The 11,639-nt window shown below is 39.1% G+C and overlaps 1 protein-coding gene across 2 annotated transcripts in view; it reads left to right on the plus strand.

Moving 5' to 3' along the window:
- AMPD3 (adenosine monophosphate deaminase 3) overlaps positions 1 to 3,130 on the plus strand; it is a 46,710-nt gene extending 43,580 nt beyond the window's left edge. For both annotated transcript variants that reach the window (XM_067540782.1, XM_067540781.1), the window contains exon 15: positions 961 to 3,130. In XM_067540782.1, coding sequence (XP_067396883.1) covers positions 961 to 1,143 — 183 coding nt within the window. In that variant the 3' untranslated portion in view covers positions 1,144 to 3,130. The remainder of the gene's footprint in view (positions 1 to 960) is intronic.
- The last annotated feature ends 8,509 nt before the right edge of the window (positions 3,131 to 11,639 follow it).

Here is an 11,639-nt window from a genome sequence, read left to right on the forward strand (position 1 = left end):
TTTACTGTTGCCTATCCTAAATGAACTAAGTAGTTGAATCAGGTGGGAATTGTCCCTGTAAATCAAGACTGGATTCCTCTCTGGAAGACTTGCTATAATCAACAAAAGCTATTGGGTTAATAGCAGGTGTAAGTGTGTGAAATTCTATGTCCTTTATTATATAGGAAGTCAGACTAGATGATCTAATGGTCCCTTCAAGCCTTAAAATCTATGAATTTTTCTACATAAAAGCTATTTTAGAGAAGATACTTCATCTTTTCTAAGTAGGTATTGCTATCTCTGTGGATCATCCGTTTGAGAAGCTGGCACAGGCATGTCTCTGTGGTGCATATTCCATTGCCATTCTGGCTTGCTTCTCCTGGTGGTCTGATGTGTCATCCATTTTTCCTCAAAAAATAAAGAAATGGCAACTTGCCCAGGGAATCTCTCTCTCTGACTTAAGCTCCAGAGGTGGTAATGCAAAGCCCAACAAAATCAATGGTTCAGTGGGTTTTGAGTCAGGCTGTAAAAGAACAGCTTTACTATCACAGCCAGTAGAAGAAAGAAAGTCACACATGAGCATGCCATGCATTCCATTCCAATAGAAAGCTATCCTGCAAACCAGCTCATGTAAGACAGAAGAACTCTGCTCAGGCTACTAGCATTAACTTTTTAAATGATTCTAACTTTAAGTAAAAGGTAATTCAGGAGAAATAGAAAAACAGATAGGAAAAAAGCATATTTTGGTTAAACCAACCAGCATTGAACTACATTGGCAAAGCAACTTAATAAAGGCAAGCTACCTACAGAAAAACAGGATGAATGGCTAAACATCATTAACTACATGGCCAGCTTGTTGTGGTTTCTTTTCATTTGTCCCCAGTGCCATTCACTTAAAAAAGATGCTTTTACTTGCAATAAAAATCAAAGTAATTTAAAACTGACTTTTCCATAATGTTTTAAACTTTATTTTATCCACAGGAAAAACGAAAATTCTTAGGGGTAAATTATTATAAAGAAGGGCCTGAAGGAAATGAAATTCGAAAGACAAATGTGGCACAGATCCGAATGGCTTTCAGGTATGAGACACTATGCAATGAGCTCAGCTTCCTGTCTGATGCAATGAAATCAGAAGAGATTACAGCTCTATCTAAAGAGTCATAACACCTAGAAACAAGCCAATCTTCCTCTTGACAATGAGCATTTACCATCTGCTTTTTAATAATGAATCTTCTGTGACTGACAGCTGACAAGATACAACTGTTTGAACATTATGGAGAAAAACTAAAGTATCTATGGGAGATGGAGTTAAACAGTGTATGAAGTTATCTTCTGTTGCACTACACTCTTTAATGTAATGTCAGTTTGTACATACATTAGGCTATGTAAGACTGCAGCAAACATCAGATGTCAGCTCAGAACTGCATCATTTATGCGGTATGTTGTGTTTTAACTGTGCTTTGCATTGTAGTTTTAAAACCAGTCATAGTATTAATAATGCTTGCATCAGCGATCTATAGTATTCTACTGCAAACACAAGATGCAGAAAGACAGCAGATGCTGGTAGTACACATGCACCTGTTCTTTATCATGTCAGGTGTCAGTGGCAGTCATAGCAAACAGCATTTTTAAATTTAGCCCTTGGTTATTTAGCAGATTGCATGATGCACACAATTTAGTAGAGCCCATTTTCATTCTGGAAAATATTTGGAGACACTTTCCAACCTGTACATAAAACATTCAGCAATGATCTGAAGTAACAAACTCCTACATTACCAGATAATTATTGCATATCTTTTTCATGATTATGAATTGGTTAAAACACTTCCACCATGTCAGTCTTATCACTCAGTATCTGGGGGTGAGTGTGAAAAACAGAAGCTTACATCTTCTTGCTAATGAAAACAGATAATTATGTGAAAATGAATACTGTACATCTTAAACATACATTAAATGACTTTTTTCAAAAGGTTTAGCTTCATTATGAAAGCACTGCCTTAAAAATGGAGAACAGATTGTGATTACTTTATAACTAGCGAGAGTAGGTGGATATGCCCAGACTAAATTATTTGGAAATTCATGTGAGCAACTGTGGTCAAATGTAAAGGAGAAGCAATTGACCTGAACAAAGAAAATGTGCCTAATCATTAGCGGTAGAAGTTAGTTATAGTCTTGGCCATCACAACATCCTCTGCTAAGGAGTTCCATGGGTTTACTGTGCATTGTGTGAAGAAATACTTCCTTTTGGTCATTTTAAACCTGCTGTCTATTAATTTCATTTGGTGACCCCTAGTTCTTGTGTTATAAGAAGGAGTAAATAAAACACTTCCTTATTTACTTTCTCCATACCAGTCTTGATTTTAAAAACCTCTATCATATCCCCCCTTAGTTGTCTTTTTTCAAGGCTGAAAAGTCCCAGTTTTATTAATCTCTCCTCATATGGAAGCTTTTCCATTCCCCTAATAATTTTTGTTGCCCTTTTCTGTACCTTTTCCAATTCCAATATATATTTTTTGAGATGGGGCGACCAGATCTGCATGCAGTATTCAAGATATGGGCATACGATGGATTTATAAAAAGGCAATATGATATTTTCTGTCTTATTATCTATGCCTTTTCTAATTATTCTGAACATTGTTAGCTTTTTGACTGCGCTTCACATTGAGTGGATGTTTTCAGAGAACTATCCACAATGACTCCAAGATCTCTTTCTTGAGTGGTAACAGCTAGCTAATTTAGACTCCTATCATTTTATATGTATAGTTGGGATTATGTGTTCCAAGAGCATTTATCAACATTGAATTTCATCTATCATTTTGTGCCCAGTCACCAGTTTTGTAAGATCCCTTTGCAGTCTGCTTTGGACTTAACTACCTTGAGACAGGATACTGAGCTATATGGACCATTGGTCTGACCCAGTATGGCCATTCTTATGTTCTTATGAAGTTCAAGTCTCATCTCTAACCACCTCTTACACATTTTTGTTAATTTTTTTTATCAGTTAACGAGGGAGGTGTTAATGCCAACTGTGTACATTTATATAGAAATTATCTCACTTTGCGATAGGTAATTTTTCATTTTATGCAAACAACTTTTATTTATGAAAGAAGGGGATTAATAAAATGTAGGTACTGTAATATTTGTGATTCCACCTCTTTTCTGCTTTGTCTTCTTTATGGCATAACACAGACAATCAAACTGAGATGATTAAACCTACCAGTAGCACCTGATCAACCACTGTGTAAAAAATGTATGTGGTTTCATACCCCCCCCCCCCCCCAAAAAAAAAAAAAAAAAAAAAAAAAAAAGACAGTTCACAGTCTCCCATTTTGGGCCAGATCTTGCACTCTTAAAACTCCCATTGAAGGCAATATTATTAAGCTAACAACATAGAGACTTGATACTGTGTTTGAAAGTGTGGTAAGAAAATTGCACAAAGGCTCTGCTCCAAGATTCACACACTCTCATTCACATTGCGAGGAGTCTGGAGTGTCCAAGCCTTTGGGTGCAATGTAGTTAGTTCTTTACATAGAACAAATGGTTAGAACTGTGTATTTCTGCACTATCATCCATGCAATTGTGCAGCATTTTAACTGCACAAAGTGAAGAAGCCTGGTTTACAAATACAGGATTACTGCAAGAGTTTTGTTAAAAGTATAAACACTTTGAAAAAAAAGTAATCATTTGTCTGAGCTGAACAACCAAAATGCTTGTTTTGGAGAACCTAACCTGTCACTTCATGTATTTATCTATGATAGAATCTGAGAAAAGCAATAAATCTACCTTTCTCTTAAAGGTTGCTGTTATTGCTGTCTTCTAAATCATTTGAATAATAACTAACATTTTATAATTAGTCAACGCTATTAGTGGCTAATACCTTCTCAGCTCCTCTCCTTTTGAACACGTCAGTGAGGTTCTGATCTATAGCACCAAAATGTGGCACTTAATAAGAATTGATTTCAATGGTTCATTATGGCTTTCCTCTTATTATTGGACAGTAATAATACATTAACTGTTTGTTATTGCAATGGACATCCTTTATTTTAGACCCAATTTTGCTTCCAGTGCCTGTATAGGTTCTACTATAAATGACTGACAAGTTGATTTAATACAAAGTGTTACACCACAAATCAAATCCACATCCTTTCAGACTTCCACTAATGGTCTTTGTCTCTCTCCCTTATTTAAGTGCCTGGAGGCTGTTGGTTCTCAGGTTCAGTTCTGAAAGGGTGCTTTTTCTGCAGGTACTGACTTGGGTTTTATCATAAATGGAACTACAGTTCCTCACAAGAACCTCCTCCCATTTTAGAATAATAGAAATAGAGCTGAAAGGGACCTCACAAGGTTATCTAGGCCATCCCCTCCAGCTCGAGACAGTACTAAATATACCTAGCCCATCCCTGAGAGATGTTTGACTAACCTGTTCTTAGTAACATCAAATGATGAGGATTCCACAGTCACCTTTGTTAACCTGTTCCAGTGCTTACCTTATAGGTAGAAAGTCCATCCTAATATCTAATCTGAATCTCCCTTGTTTCAAAGGACCCTTTTAGTATATACCTGATATGAGACAGAGCAGAAGTTGACACACTCCACTCATCTGCATGACTATATAATTTATCTTTGCTTAGCATTTCATTCAGATGTTAGTGGGGGCAGATCTTGCCTGGTTACATCTTACAAATGCTATTTTTAATAAAATAATTAAGAGAAGTAATTTATTTTATCAACTGACTGATAAATCTCAAAACAGGTCATAGAATTGTAGACATGTAGGGCTGGAAGTGACTTTGAGAAGTCATCAGGTCAAGGCCCCTGCAGTGAGGAAGAACAAAGTAAACCTAGACCATCCCTGACAGGTGTTTGTCCATCCTGTTCTTAAAAATCTCCAATGATAGGGATTTCAAAACCTACCTTGGAAGCCTATCCTAGCACTTAACTACTCTTATAGTTAGAAAGGTTTTCCTAATATCTAATCGAAATTTCCTTTGCCGCAGATTAAGCCCGTTACGTCTTGTCCTACCTTCAGTGGAGATGGAGGACAATTGATCATCCTCTTCATAGCAGTCCTTAACATATTTGAAAGCGGTTATCAGGTCTTTGCTCAGTCTTTTCTCAAGACCAAACATGCCCCATTTTTTAACGTTTCCTCATAGGTCTGCTTTTCTAAACTTTAAGACTTTTTTTTCAGCTGAACTTTTCTTCAATTTGTCCACATATTTCCTAAAGTGCATCACCCAGAATTGGACACAGTACTATAGTTGAGGCCTCACCAGAGCCACATAGAATGGGATAATTATCCTCCCCCCCCCCCCCATTAATACACCCCAGAATTAGGTTAGCCATTTTTGCAGCTGATTGAATTGTTGACTCCTATTCACTCTGTGATCCACTGTAACCCCTAGAACTATTTTAGCAGTACTACCACATCACCAGTTATTTCTATTTGTAGTTGTGCGTTTGATTTTTTCCTTCCTAAATGAAGTACTTTGCACTTGTCTTTATTCAATGTCATCATGTTGATTTCTCTCCAATTTGTCAATGTTGCATTGAATCCTGTCCTCCCAAGTGCTTGCAACCTCTCCAAGTTTCGTGTCACCCACAAATTTTATAGGCATTTCTCCAAGTTGTTAATGAAAATATTGAACAGCACTAGAGTCAGGATTGATCCCTGCGGGACTGCACTAGATACACCCTGCCAATTTAACAGCAAACGATTGATGTCTACTCTTTGATTGTGATCGTCCAAGCAATTTGGTAATTTTAGTTAGACACATTTCCCTAGTTTGTTTATGAGAATGTCATGTAGGACTATACTAAAAGCCTTACTGAAAATCAAGGGATCTCACATCTATTACACCCCCCCCAAGCCTTTAGGCTAGTAACTCTTTCAATGAAGGCAATTAGGTTGGTTTGGCATGATTTGTTTTTGACAAATCCAGGCTGGCTATTCCTTATAATCTTATTAACCGCTGGGTACTTACAAATTTATTGTGTAATAATTTGTTCTAGTAACTTTCCATGTATTAAAGTTAGGCTGACTGATTTATAACTCCCTGGGTCCTCCTTGTTCCTTTTTTAAAGATAAGTACTAGATTTGCCCTTCTCCAGTGGTCTAGACCCTCACTTACTCTTCAGTTTTCAAAAATAATTCCTAACAGTTCTACTAATGCTTCAGTTAGGTCTTTAAGTACCTGTGAGGGGGTGGACGCCACACACATACTCTATAAAAGCTGAATTAAACTAGGGGGGCCCACAGCTAATTAGGTTTTAAGCAGGGGAGCTTTATATTGGAGGCAGCTAATTAAGGAGAGGCTCACCTGTGCAGGAACAGTCAGGGCCTGTATAAAGCCAGGTAGCTGGGTTCCCCCTACCCACAAAAAAAGGTGACTTTGGGGGAAGGCTCTAGTCATTTTGTGAGTAGAGAATGTTAGAATGTGACTGTGTCAGATATCGAGGAATAAGCCCAGAGAAATAGTAGTAAGCGCTAGGAGTACACAGGCATTGTAGTTGTTTGTTATAGGGTCTCTGGGCTACAACCCAGTGTAGAGAGCAGGCCTGAGTTCCTGGGGAGTAGCAAGGGTGTTGGAGGTGCCAGACAGACAACGGGTTTGGAAAGAGTGTGAATTCCCTGAAAAGGGAGGACTCTAGTGACCTGACTGGAGGACCAAACACAGAGAGGATGCTGACCTAGGAGTAAGGTGACCAGACAGTGAGTGAAAAATTAGGATGGGGAAAACAGCTGCCTATATAAAACACAATCCCAAATATTAGAACTGCCCCTACAAAAACCGAACATCTGGTCCGCCTACCTGGAAGTGAGTGGGGCAACAAAGTGAGACAAGACTAGAGAAAACACTGGCGGGAGAGTGTAAGCGGGCAGAGCTAATCCTCAGGATGGCCAGCAGCAGGCGTTGTTCAGTGTGCAGACTCTGTAACAATACCCCAGGATGAATTTCGTCAGGCCCTACTGATGTGAATATATCTAACTGTAATGTCTGAGGCTTCATGTTTTTGGCTAAGTAGTAGGAGCCCTAAGGTAAGAAGCAGTTACATTTTCACAGTCCTGAAATTACAGCGATGCTGTATTATTGGGCTGTTAAGAGGGTGCTACTGTCCTAATAGTACCTACTACCACCAGACAATGAAACAAACCATAAGATGTTTAAAGAAAACTTTGTTAGCATTCTGTCTGGTAAGGAATCACTTATCAACAGTGGTGGTTTTAAAATCTACTTATTTTGTCTGTGATACCCACTTCTCTATTGTTTATTGGAATTATTTCTGTCTGGTTATTTGATTGTTTCTGTTGCATAATTTAAACCAAATAAGGTGGTGGGATATGATTGATTAAAGAACTATTTTGTAATGGGCTAAGATTGGTAGTACGTCAGGTAAGATTTTATAGTACTTTAATTTAAAATGATTGGTTAAAGTATAGCTAAGCAGGACCCAAGTTTTAACTATGTACACTGAGGCCCAAAAGAAAATTCTTTGGAACCTAACTCCAGGACACAGTACAAAATCAGAGCTGCCAGACCTCAACACCCTGCTAACTGTATTGTGCAGAAGCTGGAGTCCCCAGATTTAATCCTGATTGGCTATCAGGAGATGATTGTCTGTCTGCCTTATTGGAGTGGTGAGCATTGTATGCTTAGCGTATGTATCTGTTTTGGTATCTAATAAATAGCAAATAAGGATATTACTGTGTAAGGCTCCTTCACTGGTAAAAGATCCCACAAGCCTGCAGAGAATTATGCCCGGAGCCCTATGAATTGGAAGCATGGGTACTTCAATTAACCAGGTTATTCCTGGAGCACTATGGCCTGGGAATGGGTGGCCCTGAGCCCGTGTGTGTGAATTGGGTACGGGTAGGTGCCTTTCCCTGGAACCCTAGTGATTGGGAAAGGGTGGGTATGTCTTAACAGGGCTATGCCTTGAGCCCTATGGATTGGGTAAAAGTGGTGTGCCCTAATGTGCAGGTAACAGGTGCTGCTCACAGTGAGACAGTACCCAGGCTGAACTTCATCAGGACCTACTGACTTGAATACATCAACCTTAAATATTCTTGAACCTGTTTTTTCCTATTTTGGCTTGCATTTCTTCTCCCTTGTTAATATTGTACTGCGTATCTATCACCCTTAACCTTCAGTAACAATTGAAGCAAAATAGGCATTAAATACCTCAATCCTCTTATTGTCATCAGTTACTAGCTTGCCTTTCTCAGAGTAGATTTATGCTTTTCTTCATCTGTCTCCTAATGTATTTAAAGACCTCTTATTTCCTGTTATGTCCCATACCTGTATAACTCATTTTGTGCTAAAGCCTTTCTGATTTGTTCCTTCATGCTTATGCTATTCCTTTGTGCTCCTCTTTAGCAATTTATCCATGTTTCCACTTTTTGTAGGAACCCTTTTTGACTTTCAGGTGATTAAAGAGCTCCTGATGGAGTCATATTGGCCTCTTACTAGTCTTCCTAGCTTTCCTTCAAATCAGGATTGTTTAGTTGTCTTTAACATTGTCTCCCTGAGAAACTGTCAGTTCTCCTGAACATCTTTTTCCCCTTAGCTTTTCTTCCTATGAGACTTCACTTACCCGTTCTGCATCTGCTTTATTGAAGTCCATTATGCTGTTTCTGCTTTTATGCCTTCCGTTTCTTAGGATAATGAAATCATCATTTCACGATCAAAAGGAAGGAGTGAAATCATCACTTCATGATCATTTTCACCCAAATTGCCTTCCACCTTCAGTTTATTACCAATTCCTCCCTGTTGGTCAGTATCAAGTCTAAAATGGCTGTAAACCTGACTACTTCCTCCACTTTCTGGAACAAAAAGTTGTCCCCAATACAGTCCAACTTAATAGAAAAGTTTTGCCATATTTTTCTAACAGATGTGTGGGTAGTTAGTCCCCCATTACTACCAGGTGGTGTAGTTTGGATATTTGTTGGTTGTTCTAGAAATGCCACCTCTGCCTCATTTGGTAGTCCATAGTAGACCCCTACCATGATGTTACCCCTATTTTTCACCCCTTTTATTGTTAGCCAGAGCCTCTCAACTGGTCTACTTCCCCCCTCCTTCTGGACCTCAGAACAAATGTATAATGTACCACATCCTGTCTTATGGTGCCTGTCATTTCTGAACAAGCTATATATCCCTCTTGTCTAATATTCCTCTCATGAAACTTATCCCACCAAGTTTGCTACCATGTGTCACAATTTAGCTCAGGTACTAATTCTTTGAGTTCTTCCTGTTTGTTCCCCATACTCCTTGCATTTGTGTAGTCCTCTTACAATGCTAAGCATATTTCCCCTCCCACTTCTTATTTCCCTCATGTTGCTGATGATCCTATTGTAACATCAAAAGAGGTCTTCCTACATCACACTCAAATCAATTGTAAGATGGTTCTCACCTAAGCTTGGTGAGTACCTAAGACCCACAGCATACATCTCTAGCAAAGCTTTTCCAGGCTGTACTAAGCTTTGTTTGACAGAAGAGGTTGCCTTAGCCCAGGGCTACCTTCTCTCGGTTGGGTGCCCCTGAAGTCATATATGCTGATTTACCCCACCTGACAATCTAGCCTTACTATTTAAAACATCTTTCAAAGGATTGTTCAAGACCCAAACTTGGATAATCATACAAAAGTTGAAAAATAACGAATTAAGGTGACTATCAAACTAATTACTTTCTACAACTCATTCTACCTGACGTAAAGAACACTTTTTAGCTTAAAAGGCTTTTGTTTACTTCAGTAGGAACATGGCAAGGGTTTATAGAACACATTACAACAATAAAAAGTTCTGTAGGGAAGCTTTTGTTTACATCTTAATGTTCCTTTACTTACCTCATGTTTGCTTGTTGTGGAGAGAGGTTTTAGTATGGATTTGGCCAATACCCATCACTATACTAACTTCCCCAAAAATTACCCACTACATACTAGTGTACTTGGGGGGGAAGGAGGGCATACCACCATGTAACACTCCTTTCCAAGTTCCCTAGTGATCTGAATATGAAGAAGACTCCTACAGATGGATTTCAACTTCCCTCTCTCCGAGAGGGAGTCCAAGGGTTTGTTGGAAGTGCAAGTTCCAGCAGTGTGGGTTGGAGCCATGTTGACAGGAAGGTGTGGTAAAGCACCAGGAAATACAGGTTTTGGGCCCAAAGTACCTGCCTATTTCTCAGGAATGGGCCATGTGCAACAGAACTCCATGAGGCAACATATTGGCCCTTAAGAGATTAAATAAACCTTCAGGTAAGTCTTATTTCACATTTCATAATGGGTACTTGAGGCAAACACTAAGTACTTATATATCTGTAAGTCAGTTTTCTTATAGTGCCAGTAATATCTCACAGGAGAATAAAAGGTAAAGCTCCATCTAAGGGCCTCACCTGGCAACTTATACTTCCATCCCTGCAGAACTGGCAGTTCAATATATTACCTATTAGAATTTAGTAGTAAGCCCTTAAGTGCATACAACATGCAAATGAAGTGCACGTGGAGTATGCAGTGAGTCTCAGAGCCTGGGTCAACTGATGTGGGCTTGCAAGGCTCAGCCTAACCACTGTAGACACTGGGGCTGGAGCAATCTCTGAAAGCTGGTGAAGGGTGAGGGTCTTAGAACCTGGGCTTGAGCCCTAGGCTGAACATCTTCACTGCTATTTTTAGCCCCATAGCTTGAGCCCAAGTCAGTTCTGAGATTTTTTTGTGCATGTAGATGTACCATACAATATGACTGCAGAGACATTAACTAAGACCACATTCTTGACTGATAGAAGTAGACTTGGCACCAAGAGACCTCTGTGGACCTATGCTGATTTACAGCAGTTGAGGAAGTGGCCCACAATATTTGAACTGGTGAAAGATACAGTACTGGGAATATTAATCTCTGCTATAGATAGTAATAGGAAAGATGGTATTCAATCTACAAAGCCTATCTCATCATGCTAAATTCCATACATTAAAATATATCTGGAAGGAAAGCTGAATTACAATTCTAAACTTGCCTCTTTACTAATTTATAAGAGGTGTGAAAATAATCTTCTTCCCAAAGCCCCTCCACTTACAAACTAGCAGTTCAAGCTAAAAGCTTGTAGTGAATTTAAGAATTTAGGAACTTGAAAACCCAACCACCTTGTTAAAATGAAAAACTACTACTGCAGGGATAAAAGTATACACTGAAATACAAAAGGGTCCAAATATATTAACTTGCCCTCAGTGCAAAGACTCTATATATTTAATAGCCTATTAATTATATATATGCAATGTAGATAAATGTGTCAAAGGTAAGGTTAACATTATGGCTCCTTAACACACTTCTCCAAATTAGGCACATCTGCCCCCAGCAATTGTTCCAGCAGCCAGGGACAGTCAGAACAGAGAGAGGCCCCAACTATGTCGCCATTTCCCTAAAAATGCCCCCTGTCAGAGGGAAGCACTGATGTTCATGCCTCTTATACACCAATCAGGGATGTTATTGATTGCTGTGTATGGGGGGGGGGGGGGGGAACTGGATCATTATCTAGAGAAATCTGAGGCAGATGCATCAATATACAAACACCCACTATAATGAAAAGCAGTCACATAGTCTGAGAGCTGGCACCGTTACAGGGACGCTTTCAAGGTAGCAAGTTATTAGATGTAAGTTCATATATTACAGCTGC

This window comes from Emydura macquarii, unplaced genomic scaffold, assembly GCF_026122565.2.
Source record: "Emydura macquarii macquarii isolate MOO-44397 ecotype Brisbane River unplaced genomic scaffold, CSIRO-AGI_Emac_v2 contig_587, whole genome shotgun sequence".
Lineage (NCBI taxonomy): Eukaryota > Metazoa > Chordata > Testudines > Chelidae > Emydura > Emydura macquarii.